At 42.2% G+C, this 20,419-nt stretch overlaps 1 protein-coding gene across 1 annotated transcript in view; it reads right to left on the bottom strand.

Annotated features, from left to right (window-relative positions):
- Positions 1–2,136: 2,136 nt before the first annotated feature.
- Positions 2,137–20,419, bottom strand: part of loxhd1a (lipoxygenase homology PLAT domains 1a) — a gene marked incomplete at its 3' end in the record, with an annotated part of 73,689 nt that continues 55,406 nt past the window's right edge. Inside the window, 9 exon segments of the mRNA XM_079658980.1 lie at positions 2,137–2,328; positions 6,537–6,654; positions 8,304–8,431; positions 8,740–8,925; positions 9,812–10,020; positions 11,170–11,296; positions 12,613–12,822; positions 14,949–15,103; positions 16,424–16,586. Of these exon segments, the coding sequence (XP_079515106.1) occupies positions 2,137–2,328; positions 6,537–6,654; positions 8,304–8,431; positions 8,740–8,925; positions 9,812–10,020; positions 11,170–11,296; positions 12,613–12,822; positions 14,949–15,103; positions 16,424–16,586 (1,488 nt within the window).

The following is a 20,419-nucleotide window of genomic DNA, read 5'->3' on the forward strand; positions in this document are numbered from 1 at the left end:
TTTCTATTTGATCATGTATTGGACATTTTTCTTGAACTTCTTATGTTAATATATACATATTATATTCTATGTATTTATCAATTGTTACAATAAATGTAATTGTAAATGAAAAAAAAGGGAATAGAATCCAATCTTCCCCAATGAAGCATATTGTAAGTGTTTATTTGACTAGCTTATCATATTGATTTTGTACATTTTGATGAGGATTATTTACGCCATTAAAAAAGAGTTGACAATGGGATTTGTTCACGGTTAATTGAGGGTGAAGAGCTACTCAAGACATCCATAAACTCAGCCTTGAGAATAAGATACTGGTTAAAATAATGAGACTATAAACATTCATCAATACAAGAATAGAGCACTGATTTTACAGTTCCTCCTCTTTGCTCTCTAAGCTCCTCCAGTGTCTTATTTTGAAAGAAATCAATGGAGAGGTGACGGCGCTCTGACAGATCAAATCTCTGCTCTGACATGTGATGCATTCAGGGACCTCAGGGGGAGCTGGGGGGTGTAACTGATGATGAAAGAAGATTTCAGAGCGGCCCTACGCTGACCTGAGATGGAGAGGATGGATACGGTCGGTCCGTCTCACGAGTTGACGTGATCTGATGAACGTAAGGTTTCCTATCACACTGTTTTTCATCAATATATCACAGGTCTCAGATATATCCAGAGCCTGTCTCTGATTGGCTGAAACACCAAACAGATCATTGCAGCATTACCCATAATCCCCTCTGTTTCAGCCCTGTTTCCAAAGTGCTGATTCTCTGTCTGTTACTTTAGATGAAAATAAGGAGCCCCTCCCCACGCCCCTCTGAGAGAGATTTGGTTACAAAGAACTCAATGGTGCTTTAGGAGGAGTTTCAGGTGATAAAGGGGGGGGGGGGGGGGTTACCTTGGTTGCTGATTGGCTAATGGTTACTCAAGACAACACATCGTTATGACATCATAAAGTGGCCAAAATCTGATCAGCTCATTTTCAGACAGGTTTTTATAGAAATGGATCAAAAAGAGAGAGAATCTTTGTTCCTGAAACTTTCAGAGTCTCTTTCCACAGAGGGGACACATGTTGATGTAGAAGAGACAAGAAGAAGAGGGGACACATGTTGATGTAGAAGAGACATGAAGAAGAGGGGACACATGTTGATGTAGAAGAGACATGAAGAAGAGGGGACACATGTTGATGTAGAAGAGACATGAAGAAGAGGGGACACATGTTGATGTAGAAGAGACATGAAGAAGAGGGGACACATGTTGATGTAGAGGAGACATGAAGAAGAGGGGACACATGTTGATATAGAAGAGACATGAAGAAGAGGGGACACATGTTGATGTAGAAGAGACATGAAGAAGAGGGGACACATGTTGATGTAGAAGAGACATGGAGAAGAGGGGACACATGTTGATGTAGAAGAGACATGAAGAAGAGGGGACACATGTTGATGTAGAAGAGACATGAAGAAGAGGGGACACATGTTGATGTAGAAGAGACATGGAGAAGAGGGGACACATGTTGATGTAGAAGAGAAATGAAGAAGAGGGGACACATGTTGATGTAGAAGAGACATGGAGAAGAGGGGACACATGTTGATGTAGAAGAGACATGAAGAAGAGGGGACACATGTTGATGTAGAAGAGACATGAAGAAGAGGGGACACATTTTGATGTAGAAGAGACATGGAGAAGAGGGGACACATGTTGATGTAGAAGAGACATGAAGAAGAGGGGACACATTTTGATGTAGAAGAGACATGAAGAAGAGGGGACACATGTTGATGTAGAAGAGACATGAAGAAGAGAGGACACATGTTGATGTAGAAGAGACATGAAGAAGAGGGGACACATGTTGATGTAGAAGAGACATGAAGAAGAGGGGACACATGTTGATGTGGGAGAGACATGAAGAAGAGGGGACACATGTTGATGTAGAAGAGACATGAAGAAGAGGGGACACATGTTGATGTAGAAGAGACATGAAGAAGAGGGGACACATGTTGATGTAGAGGAGACATGAAGAAGAGGGGACACATGTTGATGTAGAAGAGACATGAAGAAGAGGGGACACATGTTGATGTAGAAGAGACATGAAGAAGAGGAATTTGCTTACTAAGGGACCTTTAACTGTCTCTATTCGTGTCAGGAGGATTTACCTGCAGTGTCGCTGGTTTTGACCTGAACTATATACGTGGTTGGCTCCACCATCATCTCCTCGTCCACCACAGCAGCCATCTCACAGATCATGGTCCTCTTGGGTCCGTAGGTCCTGGAGAGCCAGTCCTCGTAGGTGAACACAGAAACCTCCTCTGTGGTCAGGTTACGCATGATCACCTGCAGGAGCCGAGGATTCAAAGGATTTAATGTCGTATGGGCTAAAGTGTAGAAATTCTTCTGACCTCCAACAAGGCATTGACATTTCCTCACTCGATAAAGGTGTTCCCTCGTCTCTCTGTGTATTTGCACTGTTGGGTCCATTTCACTACACACACATCTGCTTGCAGTGGCGGCGCTGGGGTAGGCTACAGCCGTACCAAGAAATGGCTTAGCCCCACCATGAGAAATGATGTTAAAGTAAGCATGTTGGGAACACGGATTGCGAAAATATACGGGTCGTGTCCACAACACACAAACTGATCCTGCTGTAACAACAAGTGCACGTTACTGATGCAATATGGTTGAGACCATTCGGGCTTATGCTAGAAGAGGGGTGCAAGGAATAGTCTAAGAAGTAGTGGGGGAGTTTTATACTCTAAAGGTGTGGAAATTCTCTCGCGTTATAATATCAGCGCGGCCGCGGTCAGATGCCTCCGAATGCAATTTGAATAGACCCACAGCCAATCAGAGCAACGAAATGTTGGGTCTGCGTCATTCCTTACTGAATGAGATCAGTCGGAGCCGCCATTCAGTATCCCCATAGAGAGGCGAAGTCCCGCCCATCTACTTCCGCCCCTATTTCTGAAAAATTATGCATTGAAGTCAATGGAGAGAGAAAGATTATCTCTCGATCCCGTTTGAATTGTGCCACGAATTACACATATGATGTTTGTCAATCTTAAAAATTAATTTCCATGTCAAAAAAGTCACAGTTTGTCGTAAAACTGTTGAAATATAAGACTATGAAAAATGCGCAACTAGAAAGACTACAAATCCAAGAGTCCCGGTCCCGCATGCTGGCTCTAATGAACCGACTAACTCCCCTTGTGTGTGTACAGCTCTCAACATGCCCGGACTTGGAGTGATTTTCACCTCTTTTAATACTTTCCGCCTCGTTCTGAAAGAAAGAAGTGAAATGTGCCAACGTGACGGCCGTCTTGGTGTGTGGAGCGAGATGGGAGATGTAGTTCATTGAGCGGTTTCACACAAAGTGTCACTTCACAGTTTTACGACACATTTATATTTTTTTGATTTGCAAAATTATCTTTTAAATTGACAAACATCATATGTGTAATTCGTGGCACAATTCAAATGGGATCGAGAGATAATCTTTCTCTCTCCATTGACTTCAATTCATACTTTTTCAGAAATAAGGTCCCATGGAGGTCCACCGGAAAGGGAGGGACTTCGCCTCTCTATTGGATCTTCAACGTGTGCTATCATACGTCACGTTCACAGGGATCCCTTTTTATTTACTACAAGACAAATGCGCCGTTTTATTTCATACAGTTCCATTCTGATTGAGACAGGGAAATGATCTAAACCTCACGCGTGGCGTTTCACTGTCAAGGGGGGCGATATAGCGTGAATGTAATTACATTGCAAATACTGACTTGAGCCCCACCACTGATGGGTTAGCGTTACCATAGACTACCCAACACAAATACTCTGGAGCCGCCACTGCCTGCTCGTGATGCTGAACACACAAAGCTCTGTTCAGGGTCGAATCAAGGAGACGTTCCCAGCCGGAGAGTCCCAGATACGGAGGGCCAGCGCTCTGACGGCTGGGATGCTCTGCAGGGGAAACTAAGGGGACGTGTGCAGAGGAAATGTGTTCTGTTTCATCAAAGCTCTGCTGCTGAGGCATCAGGGCGAATCTGGAGGTGAGCAGTGATGCTGTCCTCACAGGGTCAGCCAAAGAGAAAAGGAGCCGAAGCCTTTTGGGAACAAATGGAGGAAGCTGCAGGAGCGATGTCATGTTGGAAGCTAGCATTGCAGTGTTTCCTGCTACAAGGAAGCCAATAGGTTTTGGCATGGGATATTGGATTATTGCGGGATAGAATAATAATAGAATAGAATCCTTTAATGTCGTTAAACATGTACAAAGAAAGAAAGAAAAGCTTCTCCCTTTTAAAAGGTGCTATCAAAACATTCAACAACGAATACACGCAGCTTACATATATTTATAATAATTATATATATGTATATCATTATTATTGTATAATTATATATATTATATTATATGTGGTTTTTAAATAAAAACCACATGTAGGATTTTTTAAGCGTTAATGCGAGCGCTAAAAGTAAATGAATATTTTTATGACTTAACGTTAACACTGCTTTAAAAAGAGTTTGGAGTAAAAACAAGAAGCCTGTACATCTTATCAATACTACTCCACTACTGTTTATATTGTAATATATATCTTATATCATTTTTGAATGAACTCTTTAGGTTTTAAAAAATATTTGTTATTAATTTTTCTTGTTTTATTTGACATTTGACATGTTTTTCTTGTATATTCTTACTTAACTTATATATTACTTTTCTTTCAAATGAAGGAACCAGAGGTGTAGACATGCTTTTAGGACTCATTCCTGCAGCGCTCTGTGAATGTAATCGATTCTTAAAACATGTGTCACATCCACCACGAAAAAAGATGTCTCTACTGGATACACAAAACATACAGTACTCATTAGTGTGTGTGTGTGTGTGTGTGTGTGTGTGTGTGTGTGTGTGTGTGTGTGTGTGTGTGTGTGTGTGTGTGTGTGTGTGTGAGTGTTTGTGTGAGTGAGTGAGTGAGTGAGTGAGTGAGTGAGTGAGTGAGTGAGTGAGTGAGTGAGTGAGTGTGTGTGTGTGTGTGTGTGCGTGTGCGTGTGCGTTTGTCTGTGGGTGGATGAATCATTGACCATTCTCCTGCAGGCAGGGATAGATATGTGCGTGTGCGTGTGCGTGTGCGTGTGTGTGTGTGTGTGTGTGTGTGTGTGTGTGTGTGTGTGTGTGTGTGTGTGTGTGTGTGTGTGATATAATAGACGAATGACCTACAGCATGCCGTGCCAGTAGGAAAACAAACCTGTGATTGCTCTGTTGTTATTGATCTCTGAAGGCGCTCTCACTGTTCTGCTTTTCATTCTCCTGGTTTCATGTTTTCTCTTGAAACCCAGTTATCCCTCTCTAGACGTGCACGAACAGCTGATTCTGGAGACTTACACCTGATTAGAGCTTTTCTCTTGCCTCTGACATACTGTATGACCATTTGTGTAAGAAGTCCCCATGTCCTGCCTCTGAGCTCCGTCTCATCCTATGCAGTGTGTCTGCCTAGTTTTTTAATGTCTTTGGAGACATTTCTGTCACTTCTTGGTTGTTTTTGGGCCGTTTTGTTTGTGTTTCTTGTCTAAGCAGACGTTTTGCAACTCTCCGGAGTCTTCTGGGTCTTCTTATGGTTCCTCTCTCATACCTCATTCACACCAACGCAACTCCGGTTCAAGCTCCGTGCTAGAGCTTTTCAGGTTCAGAACCGGTTCTTCGGTTTAGCTCTGGCTCTTTTCACACCGCCCAGAGTCCGACTGGTGCTGCGTCATTGCGTCATCGTTTGCGTCATGACGTAACCGTTTGCGTGCCTGCTTCATAAAGCCAAACCGCGTGGATGAAATCAGTTGCATTCATTTCTTATGGCTCTATCTGCAGCTTTTCCGGAGTCATTTCTGTGGTTTAGAATATTCTTTTAAAAAAGTGTACTGTGTCAATAAAGTTTTTTTAAAACACAACTGCTTCCGAGGTCGGTCTTATTTCTTAAGGTGGACTGAACCATGAGTGTGGAGTAACGTTGTATCTTTCATTTAAATGAACTGTAACCTTCACCCAGGTATGAAACAGCTGTTTTCAAATGAACACATGAAGTAAAGTTTAATATTTATAGTTTTATAGATTTATAATGAGTTATAATGAGAGGTGATCAACGTGAATGCTCAGGTTCCACCTTAACACGCAGACACGTTGCTTCACCATGAGCAGAAACCTTTATATATACAGTCTATGGCAGAAACTCTGAAACTCTGAAACTCTGGTTAAGTTTCTCCATCGTACAAACTGGATAAAACGCGGAGTAGTTTTTATGTCTCTTTTGTCATCTATTTGTGTTCATTTTGCATCCCTGTGGTAGATTGTATTAAGTGTAGGTCTATGTACTCTATCATCTTATGACTGTTATATAATACAATACTTTAAATCATAAACAGATGCTCAAGGCCCCCATACTTGTTGGGCCGCTTCCCTTCCAGTATTCTGACCCATTTTAACAAAAGGCTTCACACATCTTTTTCCAATCTGCACCCCGACCTCTGCTTTGTGTGAAATCATTGTATTTTCCACTTTGAAGTGAGCTGACCTTATCGAGGAACCAGTCAGGTCGACTTCCTGATCCGTCGATACGAAGCCTCATCTTCCTCAGGGGAGCGATGTCATCAATCTCCATGTTGAACGTGTCCTCCTGACCGCGCTCAAACCTGGAGTCCAACAGAGAAAAGTACACACATCCTTCACTCAAGTGGAAGTACAGATACTCGTGTTTAAAGATACTCTGGTCAATCAAATCAAATCAGGTTTTATTTATAAAGCACATTTTAAAAACAATTTTTGGTCGAGCCACAGTGCTGTACATGCAAATAAAAAACACATTACTGCGATCGCAAACAGAAGACAATAAATTACAACAGCAAATAAAAAACTCAAACACAGGGAGAAGTCAGGAGTCGTGCTCCGCTCTGACTAGAAGGCCAGGGAGAAGAAGTGAGTCTTCAGTGAGGATTTAAAAACCCCCAGGGTCTGGGCCGACCTCACATGGAGGGGCAGAGTGTTCCAGAGCCCGGGGCCAGCTGAAGGCTCGGTGCCCTTGGGTTTTGAGCCTGGTCTTGGGCACTACCAGCAGCAGCTGATCAGCAGACCTTAAGGCTCTGGCTGGGGTGCAGCGATGGAGGAGTTCTGCTATATAGGCCGGAGCCAGCCCATTTAGGGCTTTGAAAACAAATAAAAGGATTTTAAAATCCATTCTGAACCGAACTGGAAGCCAGTGCATGAGGCCAGAGTTGGGGTGATGTGGTCACGCTTCTTGTGGCCAGTCAGAAGACGTGCAGCTGAATTCTGCACTAGCTGCACGCGTCTAATTTATGCCTGGTCCAAACCCACATACAGAGCCTTGCAGTAATCCAGTCTCGAGGTAACAAAGGCGTTAATAACCCATTCTAGGTCTTTACAAGATAAAAACTACTTGGTCTTAGCCAATAGTCATATTTGAAAAAAGCAGGATTTCACTACGGTGCTGACCTGCTTGTCGAATTTAAAAGTGCTACTGAAGGTCACTCCAAGGTTCGTGACAGAGGGGAGGATGCTTTCATTGAGAGAGCCCAGAATATCAACCGGAGAGGCTGGAGGTCGGGGTCCAAAAAAGATGACCTCGGTCTTGCTCTCGTTGAGATTGAGGAAATGTTGGCTCAGCCAGGATTTGATCTCTGTCAAACAGTCCATCAACTGCTGTAATGAGTTGACATTAGAATTGAGAGGCAGATAGATCTGTACATCAACAGCATAACAATGGAAGGGGATGTTGTGTTTTGTGAAAATTGAACCTAGGGGCAGTATGTACAGTAGAAAAAGGATGGGGCCCAGAATAGAGCCTTGGGGAACCCCACAGGTAAGAGGGGCTTTGGCAGAGGAGAAGGCACCTAGCTGCACTGAGAAGCTACTGTCTGTCAGGTAGGACCTGAACCATGCAAGGGCAGAGCCTGTGATGCCAGCGGACTGTAAAAGTAGAAGTACTGACTAAACTTCTTTCTTGTGTTCAAAATGTAAGAAGTCAAAGTAAAAAGTCGTCAGAAAAATAAGTAGTGGAGTAAAGTACTGATACCAGAAAAATTTACTTAAGTACAGTAACACACACACACACACACACACACACACACACACACACACACACACACACACACACACACACACACACACACACACACACACACACACACACACACACACACACACACACACACACACACACACACACACACACACACACACACACACACACACACACACACACACACACACACACACACACACACACACACACACACACACACACACACACACACACACTGCCTACCTGTCCTCGTTCTTCAGCAGCAGCATCTCTTCCGTGGTGCCGTTGGCTCCGAACACAGACATGAAGATCAGAGTGTCGGTTCCTGCGTTCTGAACGTCTCCGGTCAACACCGTCACCTCGTAAAGAATCTGAGAGGAAAACGATGGAAAAAGAGAAATGTCCAACGAGGCGTTCTGGGGCAACATAGACTCTGTGTTAGAGTTTTACTCCCTACAGGGTGCACTTTGAGGGTTTGTGACTCTGCAGACCGTTTACATGCAGAAACACCTTCATAACACACAAGGGGACGGCTAATAACCAGAAAAGCATGACATGGGCCCTTTAAGTACAGTAACGAAGTATTTGTACTCCACTACTTCGCTCCTCTGCTGTAGCTAAACTATTGAATCTAGAGATAATGAGTAAATGAAGAGTCCTTTATATTTCATTGTCCTACCTGCTGGCAGATGGAAATGGCCTCTGCGTCCAACACGTTGAAAACTCGAGACGTCAGACCGTCTCCTCGATCTTTGGCCAGCCAGCACTTGCAGGCAAAGATATATTTGACCCCTTTGGTTGGCACGGCAACAGACAGCTCGTCCACCAACCAGCAGCTTTCTGGGGTCGCCCCGTCGTGGCCGAGCTGATAAAAAATAATTGAGAAGAAGCATACAAGTGTAAGCAATAGTACAGACTGCTTTGGGGTGGAAATCATGCTTCCCTTTTTCAACATAGAAGACAAACAAAACAGCCATCACGAAATAATAAAGAAAAAACATAGCATGACAGGAATACCATACGTAATGACACACATAGTCATAGTGGGAAAGCACACACAGAATAGTATATATAATACTGTATACTGTGTGTGTGTGTGTGTGTGTGTGTGTGTGTGTGTGTATGTGTATGTGTATGTGTATGTGTATGTGTGTGTGTGTGTGTGTGTGTGTGTGTGTGTGTGTGTGTGTGTGTGTGTGTGTGTGCGTGCGTGCGTGGGTTAGGCATGTGTTGGTTAAGGTTAGGATAAGTCTCCAGGAAATGCACGTAAGTCAATGTAATGTCCCCTGAAGTGATGTATACATGGTATGTGTGTGTGTGTGTGTGTGTGTGTGTTCGTGTGTGTGTTCGTGTGTGTGTGTGTGTGTGTGTTCGTGTGTTCGTGTGTTCGTGTGTGTGTGTGTGTGTGTGTTCGTGTGTGTGTTCGTGTGTGTTTTCGTGTGTTCGTGTGTGTGTGTGTGTGTGTGTGTGTGTGTGTGTGTGTGTGTGTGTGTGTGTGTGTGTGTGTGTGCAAAATTATAATGCGTCTTCATGCATTCTTTAAGTTATAAAAACAGCATAATATATATATATGTAAGAAGAGCCATTCTGCATACTGACTATAATCTGATACCTCTAACTGATCATACTTCTTGACCTCTACTTAAGAAACCTGTTGAGATCAGGACTTCTCGGTCACAGTAATCCAAAACCCACTCAAATCAAAGACAAACTGTATCATTTCCCAAAATACAATTCTTATCTTCTCTTACCTCGACCTTCTTGATCTCCCCCACGTCCGACCCGTACGACCGGAAGCTCTCCAGAGATCCGGATTCGAAGCCTCTCTTCTCGTCGGGCAGGTCGAGCCACAGCCTCTCCGTCTGAGCGTGGTTCGACCCGATGATGATCACAAACGCCCGGCTGAGGGTGCTGGCGTCTCTCTCCAACCCGGTGCAGATGGTGATGTGGTACGGGATGACTGCACAGAGAAGCAATTCGCCCAATATCACAAAACACATTAGTCTCAGAGGGCTTCACAAATCAACAAACATGAATGATAATATGGTAGAATGACAAGATTTCATTCACGAGAGCAGGAGACTGTGTATTGAATTAGGGATGCATACCGGTATCCGGTATTACCGAAATACCGGTTACTGGTGGCTACGGTATACCGTACCGAAATCAGATCCGGTTTCGATACTTAATCTTTTTTTTTTTTTTTTTATTTTAAAAAGTGAGTCCGTGGCCCGTGATGGCGGGTGTTATAAATTAGATTGCATAATCGTCTTTCTTCATATTTGATGTATTTTTCATTGTTTGTTCAATACTAGAAAGGTAAAAGTCCCACAAATGAACTGTGATGGGATTTGTTTTCTCTCACCAGTGAAGGCAAATGTTGATTTTAAAGATGAGATTTGTTTGTTTGTGCAATGCCGAGATCTCATGACCTTTATTCTATTATTTATTTGTTTTCTAGTCGAATCTCAGGTTTAACATTAATTATAACCGTGCTATAACGTTCTGTTTGCATTGACAAGATGTGCTATTCACGCGGCACACCTGATGGCGGGTGTTATAAAAGATATTCCATAATCGGTTTTCTTCATATATTTAATGTATTTTTCATTGTTTGTTCAGTAGCCTACTAAAAGGTCCAAGAAGTCCCAAAAATGAATTTAATATTCATTTGACATGTTAACTATACCGTAAAGAGCTTCATGGGAGTAATTGTGGGATGATACATTTTCAAAGTATCACGATGTGTATCGGTTGAGTATCGGTATCGTTCAGTGGTATCGGTATCGTAAAAAAGTCAACGATATGCATCCCTATAATTACCTACCCCACCTTTAAGTCAAATGTAACAATTACAATCACAGCTTGATAGAGAGAGAAAACGAGTATTGTCGAGCATAGATTAACTCAAATGAATAACATGACCTGGCTAAAACTGTTTTCTTTGACTAAGGTAAAATAAAAATGCCCAGGCAACTAAAACAAAGAAAGAAAACAGGATAGGTTTGACTAAATATCGTAAACACTAACAATGACATCTGACTGAGACTGACAAAAGTTAACAGAGGAATGGGTGAATCTAGTGAATAGTGCTAAATATGTTTCTTACTTGGGAGCTCGACTTCTTCCTCCTTCTTCTTCTTGCTCTTTTTGTTCATGTTGCTGTCCACGCTCTTCACCGTCAGAGCCGAGATCTTCTTTTTACTGTTCAGACTTTCTCTCACTCCTTCAAAGCCCTGAAACGACACAACATGCAACAACATGCTGATACATCAACATGTGTCCCCTCTTCTCCATGTCTCTTCTACATCAACATGTGTCCCCTCTTCTTCATGTCTCTTCTACATCAACATGTGTCCCCTCTTCTCCATGTCTCTTCTAAATCAACATGTGTCCCCTCTTCTCCATGTCTCTTCTACATCAACATGTGTCCCCTCTTCTCCATGTCTCTTCTACATCAACATGTGTCCCCTCTTCTCCATGTCTCTTCTACATCAACATGTGTCCCCTCTTCTTCATGTCTCTTCTACATCAACATGTGTCCCCTCTTCTTCATGTCTCTTCTACATCAACATGTGTCCCCTCTTCTCCATGTCTCTTCTACATCAACATTTGTCCCCTCTTCTTCATGTCTCTTCTACATCAACATGTGTCCTCTCTTCTTCATGTCTCTTCTACATCAACATGTGTCCCCTCTTCTCCACGTCTCTTCTACATCAACATGTGTCCCCTCTTCTCCATGTCTCTTCTACATCAACATGTGTCCTCTCTTCTTCATGTCTCTTCTACATCAACATGTGTCCCCTCTTCTTCATGTCTCTTCTACATCAACATGTGTCCCCTCTTCTTCGTGTCTCTTCTACATCAACATGTGTCCCCTCTTCTTCATGTCTCTTATACATCAACATGTGTCCCCTCTTCTTCATGTCTCTTCTACATCAACATGTGTCCCCTCTTCTTCATGTCTCTTATACATCAACATGTGTCCCCTCTGTGGAAAGAGACTCTGAAAGTTTCAGGAACAAAGATTCTCTCTCTTTTTGATCCATTTCTATAAAAACCTGTCTGAAAATGAGCTGATCAGATTTTGGCCACTTTATGATGTCATAACGATGTGTTGTCTTGTGTAACCATTAGCCAATCAGCAACCAAGGTAACCCCCCCCCCCCCTTATCACCTGAATCTCCTCCTAGAGCACCATTGAGTTCTTTGTAACCAAATGTCTCTCAGAGGGGCGTGGGGAGGGGCTCCTTATTTTCATCTAAGGTAACAGACAGAGAATCAGCACTTTGGAAACAGGGCTGAAACAGAGGGGATTATGGGTAATGCTGCAATGATCTGTTTGGTGTTTCAGCCAATCAGAGACAGGCTCTGTATATATCTGAGACCTGTGATATATTGATGAAAGACAGTGTGATAGGGGACCTTTAAATATCTTCTAAATGTTGGGATGGCGCCGTGTTGGCTAAGTACTCGTCTAGTTCAAATGATACCCTTTAATATCACGTTTCCCATTAGTACACCTGACTTTAAACCACATTGCCTTTCCTACCTTGACATAGAAGACCCTCTGGATGCGTTTGTCCTCCCTCTTCCTGGACAGCCAGCGTTCACACAGGAACAGAAACACCTCCTCCGTGTCTTCGTCAAACACCTCCACCTGGTCCAGGTACCAGTCTGCGCTCATCAGGCTGTTATCGTGACGGACCTTTATCCTGAACACCTGCCCGAGATCCACCGCCTCGATGCTGAACTTATCCACCTGTGGAGATAAAACATAGTGGAATTATTTCAACATTATATTAACTAGGGATGTCCCGATCACCTTTTTTTGCTCCCGATCCGATTCCGATCATTTGATTCTGACAATTTGCCGATACCGATTTTTATGCAATGCATTAAAAGAAAAAAAGCATTCAAGTTGTCCCTTAAGGTTATTTTTTTATTTAAATTGGATATTCTATCCAACATGGATATAGCTTCTTTCTTTCACAGCAGCATTGGATCAGTTCAGTTGTGCAGCATTGGATCAAAACTAAATAAAGCTTTCAGTACTCGTTAGCTTACTGCTACAATTAGACAATGCGCCCACTCTGTTGCCAGATTTGAGAGAAATAAGAAGGTCTATGAAAACAAGCCCCAAAGAAGCAACACATACATGATGTTGTGTAATTTGAAACCAAAGCTAAGGCCTCAGGATGACTTTAAGACTTGAACATGGTCATTTTTGTTTTGTAACATTGAATATGAAATTAAAAAAAAAAGTATTTAAAAAAATAAAAATAAAAATAAAATCCCCGATTTTTTTCCTCCCGATTCCGATCTTTTGAAAATGACGTGATCGGCTCCGATCCCCGACCACATGATCGGATCGGGACATTTCTAATATTAACGTAAGACCGTGGAAGAAATTCATATAATGGGGAAAATGACATATCGACTGAGACTGCAAGAAACACAATATGAAGAGAAACGGGAGAAATGGTCAATGTTTAAGATTCAATTCAGCGACAAGGAACACGGACTGATTGAGAGGAACTGTTCTGACAAATGAGAATGAGACTCCCGACTGCATTTTTATTTTATATTATCTCTGTATTTGTATCTATAGCTGTATTGCATTGTTTATTTTGTTTGGGTTGTTATGTACGTGCACAGCTGTTGTTGTAATGTTTTTATATAAAAAAAGAATAAAGTGAGAAAAAAAATAAACATTATATTAACGTAAAAATAATCAAATGGAAAAGAGAGTCCAAAATATTGAGTTTATAAGAAGTATTAGTATGCCCAGTGACTAATAGACTGACAATACAAGTCAGATACATTTAGTAAAACAGGTAATTAAAAGACAACAACCTAAGAATGAAAAAAACAGATAAAGAAATCAATATAAGGACAACCTGCACATCTGTCATTGAAACTATAAAAGGAAAATAAAGTTGTTCAACTCTGACTGATTTACTCCTTTCATCAATCATAACTTTTTTGGTTTTAGATTTGATTGCATTAAGGCTTCATGATATCCTTCACAGTAGACATTAGATTATTTAGTCAACTTTGTAAAACCCATGGTGTTCCCGGTCATAAAGAAAAGGAATTAGTAACCATCCGGATCAGATAAAACAAACACATAAACACACACACACACACACACACACACACACACACACACACACACACACACACACACACACACACACACACACACACACACACACACACACACACACACACACACACACACACACACACACACACACACACACACACACACACACACATTTCCCACTCTTATATGCCCCTCCCCCAAATGGACCCCCTGGCACACCAATACATGTTCAGTGTCTATTCTTTGTATATTTACTGCAGTTGTTCATGTACACCAGTAGTCTGATACAATATGTACAGTTTGAAAGGGTGTTAAATGAAATGTGGTGATGATTAATGTTTTTTGTGTTAATGTAATAGAAGTTAAAACAGGACCGGTCACATTTGCCCGCGAACACCAAAGTAAGGGGGGGACGAAGACAACAGTAGATAAATACATATAAAGTGTATAACAACTAATGCAATGGCTAATAAAAAGAACTGTAAACAATTATACAGGAACTAAGAACAACGTTAAAAGTAAGACATACTGTATTATCATATTTTGATTTCCTTTTTCTTTAGTTTTGTAGCCATATCCTTTCTTGAAAATAAAGTTGGATATATTAAGTTAAATATGTAAACTAAGATATGATTAAATACTGACTAAGATATTGAAAGCAATAGTGGAAAATTATTTAAAAAGTAAAAGAAAGTAAGAATGTACATGGTATTAAAATTATCAATGGAAATTACATTTAAAAAATACTCCATAAAATAATAAACTAAATGCTTTCTTACAGATCCTCGTTCAAACTTGTTGCCGTTTGTCTCCGACTTCCTGAGTTTTCTCTCCCCGGTGTCTCCGAGGTCTCCGTAAATCGTGAGGAAGACATTGGCGTCCGTCCCTCCGCCGTAAACATCGCCCGTCGTCACCGACACTTTGTATGTGTGGGCTGGGAAAAGTACACACATCCTTTACTCAAGTAGAAGTACAGATACTCGAGTTTAAAAATACTCTGGTGAAAGTAGAAGTACTGACTAAACTTCTTTACTCAAGTCAAAGTAAAGAACTTTGAAATGTACTTAAAGGTCCCATGTCATGCTTTTCCAGTTATCACCCGTCTCCTTGTGTGTTATGAAGGTTTTTCTGCATGTAAACGGTCTGCAGAGAAAAACCCCTCAAAGTACACCCTGTAGCGAGTAAAGCTCTTACACAGAAAATACCTCCCCAAAACGCCTCGTTGGAGATACGTCACTGTCCATTGATTCTTCCGGGTAACTCATGATGTCATGCGTTACCTGGAACCAAATGGACCAATCCGTGGAGCCGTTACGTTAAGCCCCCGCTGATTGGTTCGAATTGACCAATCCACGGACTTCCTCACACACACACACACACACACACACACACCTGCCCTCGGGCCAACATTTTCAGCCTTCATAGGTGAGCAATACCTTTCCCCTCCTTTTTCCTGTCTTCCCATTTCTGCTTTCACAGCTGACACTCACTCACTCACTCACACACACACACACACACACACACACACACACACACACACACACACACACACACACACACACACACACACACACACACACACACACACACACACACACACACACACACACACACACACACACACACACACACACACACACACACACACACACACACACACACACACACACACACACACACACACACACACAGCGTTTATCAACCTTTCTCTTACTCAATATCAAGCCACTTATTGTTTTTACTTCGGCTGTGACTTTGTGTGTGCTCAGGGTGAGTTTGGCTGTCGCGACCAATCAGAGCACACTGTGCTCACAGGGAGGGGGGGGGGGCTGGAGCTACTGGAGCTACAAAGAGCCGTTAAAGGCAGAGAGTGAAATTCAGTGAATACACGTAGTTTACAGAGATGCTGTATGAGAAACCAAAGTGAGTTTGGAAAATTGCACAATATAAATCTATCCTAGTAGAACTCAACAATGAACTATGATCAGTGGAAATGGCCATGACACGGGACCTTTAAGGAAAAAGTACCCATAACTTTGTGTCCTTGGGCAAGACACTTAACACTGTATTCACTGTTACATGTCTGATATGTGTAGTGTGCACGCTTCTTAGGTAACATGAAGCTGTCTTTGTCTCTTTTCCGCTGTAACAATGTAAATGTCCCCTCTGAGGGACGGATAAAGGGATTCTGATTCATGTTTCTTTCTAAAGATGCCGTTTAAATGCGTGCGTTTGCTTTTGTGCTTTCACATACTCTCCAGGGCGTCTTCCACCTCCACTTCGGTGACTTTCAGGTTCCCGTCTCGTGAAAGCTTCTCCGTGATGATGTCCGACGGCACCAGCTCTCGCACCGTCTCTCCATCATCCTCAGATTTGGCGAGCCAGAGCTCACATGGGAAGATGACCGTCTCTGAACCCTGGAGAGAGAGAGAGAGAGAGAGAGAGAGAGAGAGAGAGAGAGAGAGAGAGAGAGAGAGAGAGAGAGAGAGAGAGAGAGAGAGAGAGGTGGAAACATATTTATTATTATTTCAGTTGTGTGTTTAGAGAAGTGGGATGTAGTGGAGTACAAATACTTCGTTACTGTACTTAAGTACATGTTTCTGGTATCAGTACTTTACTCCACTACTTATTTTTCTGACGACTTTTTACTTTGACTTCTTACATGTTGAACACAAATACCTGTACTTTCTACTTCTTACATGTTGAACACAAATACCTGTACTTTCTACTTCTCACATGTTGAACTCAAATACCTGTACTTTCTACTTCTTACATGTTGAACTCAAATACCTGTACTTTCTACTTCTTACATGTTGAACTCAAATACCTGTACTTTCTACTTCTTACATGTTGAACTCAAATACCTGTACTTTCTACTTCTTACATGTTGAACACAAATACCTGTACTTTCTACTTCTTACATGTTGAACTCAAATATCTGTACTTTCTACTTCTCACATGTTGAACACAAATACCTGTACTTTCTACTTCTTACATGTTGAACTCAAATACCTGTACTTTCTACTTCTTACATGTTGAACTCAAATACCTGTACTTTCTACTTCTCACATGTTGAACACAAATACCTGTACTTTCTACTTCTTACATGTTGAACTCAAATACCTGTACTTTCTACTTCTTACATGTTGAACACAAATACCTGTACTTTCTACTTCTTACATGTTGAACTCAAATACCTGTACTTTCTACTTCTTACATGTTGAACACAAATACCTGTACTTTCTACTTCTTACATGTTGAACTCAAATACCTGTACTTTCTACTTCTTACATGTTGAACTCAAATACCTGTACTTTCTACTTCTTACATGTTGAACTCAAATACCTGTACTTTCTACTTCTTACATGTTGAACACAAATACCTGTACTTTCTACTTCTTACATGTTGAACTCAAATACCTGTACTTTCTACTTCTTACATGTTGAACACAAATACCTGTACTTTCTACTTCTTACATGTTGAACTCAAATACCTGTACTTTCTACTTCTCACATGTTGAACACAAATACCTGTACTTTCTACTTCTTACATGTTGAACCCAAATACCTATACTTTCTACTTCTTACATGTTGAACTCAAATACCTGTACTTTCTACTTCTCTCATTTTCCAAACAGGCTGGTTCCTTTAGTCTGAATGTGTGTTTGGTGGCGTGATCATTATTATTTAGAGTCATTGCGTGCCTATTGATTTGAACACGATCCGTGTATCCATCATTTCCTGGTCTTCTCTAAAGAAGAGGGACCAATGAAAACGTTGTCATGTTGCCGTTGGTCACCATGGAAACATTCATTAGCTAACAATTACATTATTGTTCTATTAATATAAAGGGAGGTCAGGTACTCTTTAAAACAGCTGCTAGTTATGGGTACTTTTTACTGAAGTACATTTCAAAGCCTCTTTACTTTGACTTCAGTAAAGAAGTTTAGTCAGTACTTCTACTTTCACCAGAGTATTTTGAAACACGAGTATCTGTACTTCTACTTGAGGAAAGGATGTGTGTACTCTTGATATCTCTCTGTGTGTTTGTAGTTTAAAGGAGAAGAAGAAGAAATGAAATCAGAGCTGGATATTTCTCATGTATCTGGGAAGAGAACATCTCCACCTGCTGACCAAACATAGTGATTGTGTGTCTCCAGTAGATGTGAGAAGTGACAAGTTGGCAAAGGCAAATTAAAATCCTCCACAACAGATATTTGAGATGTTTATAAACCATTACACTTCAAATACCAGCTTGTGTCACTATGGTGACACAAGCTAGTATTTGATGCACGTGTATTTGCATTTAGAGCAAAGCTTCTTTATACTTCTTCTCCAATTCAATTCAGAGGCAAGAACTGTCCTTTTTTTCTGCATTTACTTACATTGTTGGAATGCTTTGCAGGGATTAATAACTATCTATCTATCTATCTATCTATCTATCTATCTATCTATCTATCCATCTATCTATCCATCTATCTATCCATCCATCTTCTATGTATCTATCTATCCATCTATCTTCTATCCATCTATCTATCTATCTATCTATCTATCTATCTATCTATCCATCCATCGGTCTATCTATCTATCTATCTATCTATCTATCTATCCATCCATCGGTCTATCTATCTATCTATCTATCTATCTATCCATCCATCGGTCTATCTATCTATCTATCTGTCAAGGGGAGAACACTGAGGCATGAACTCAATTGCACGACTCAAAACTCAGACTCAGATAGCGTTTCAAAATAAAGACTTTACTGGAATTTGCACAGTAATAAAACAAGGAAAACAAAACCACTCTTTCGAGGAAAACTATAATGCGATCTATAGCATAGGTCCGTGAAAGGTCCGTGAAAAGGTCCGTGAGGTAAGCCGATACGTGGTCTTCGAGAGACAACGAACTGACAATTAACAGGAGGGAGCTAACACAATATATACACAGGTAAAGGGGACACAGTTGGAAACAATCAGGGCGGGGAAAATAATCAAGGACGCAGGAGACAGAAAAGGGGCGGGGAGCGTGGAGGCCTGAAATGAGAGGAAGAAATAATTAAGGGTATAGACATAAAGCACAAGACAAAGGGACATGACAACTCTAACATAAAGAATAAACTTTCACAATAAGTTTCTTGGACATGACAGTACCCCCCCCTCTAGGGACGGCTCCTGACGGCCCAGGCTCCTCTGAGTTGAGGCGGTCAAAATCCTCAATGAGGCTTTTGTCCACGATGAAGCGGGAAGGAATCCATTGCCGCTCCTCAGGACCATAACCCTTCCAGTCAACCAGTAACTGTCGCCCTCTACCCCTTTTCCGACTAGCCAATAGTGACTTGACCGTGTAAACCGGACCTCCATCGATCATCCGGGGGGGCGGGGGGGGTTTGACGGTGGGAACCATAGCGCTCTCCTTCAATGGTTTTAATTTCCCTACATGGAAGGTGGGATGTACCTTCATGGCCCTGGGAAGCCGTAGTCTCACTGAGACTGGGTTTATGACCTTGGTGATGGGAAAAGGACCCACAAACCGGGGAGCCAGTTTTCGGGAGAGTACGTGGAGGGGAAGGTCTCGTGTAGAGAGCCAGACTTTTTGGCCTGGCTGGTATACAGGGGCTGGTCGGCGTTTTCGGTCTGCTGCTCTTTTAACCAGTTGTGAATTCCTGCAGAGTATCTTCCTAGCCGCAGCCCACACGCGCCGACAACGCCTGACCAGAGCGTGGGCAGACGGGACCGTGACCTCCCTCTCCGTGGCTGGGAACAGTGGCGGCTGGTAGCCATAAACACAGTGAAACGGGGACAGGCCCGTGGCAGAAGTAGGGAGGATGTTGTGTGCATACTCAACCCAGGTGAGGTGCTCGCTCCAGGAGGATGGATTCTGGGACACCAGGCAGCGCAGGCAGGTCTCCAGTTCTTGATTTAGGCGCTCTGTCTGGCCGTTAGACTCCGGATGATATCCAGACGAGAGACTGACCGTGGCACCGATGAGGCTGCAGAACTCCTTCCAGAAGCGTGACACAAACTGGGGGCCCCGGTCGGAGACAATATCCTTAGGGAAACCATGAAGCCGAAACACATTCTGCATCATGACCTCCGCCGTTTCCTTAGCTGAGGGCATCTTTGGCAGAGCAATGAAATGTGTCATTTTGGAAAATCTGTCCACTACCGTGAGAACTGTGGTTTTACCTCTAGAGAGGGGCAGGCCAGTGACGAAGTCCATGGAGATCTCTGACCAGGGCCTGTTGGGAATAG

Source organism: Notothenia rossii (genome assembly GCF_949606895.1).
Source record: "Notothenia rossii genome assembly, chromosome: 11".
Classification (NCBI taxonomy): Eukaryota; Metazoa; Chordata; class Actinopteri; order Perciformes; family Nototheniidae; genus Notothenia; species Notothenia rossii.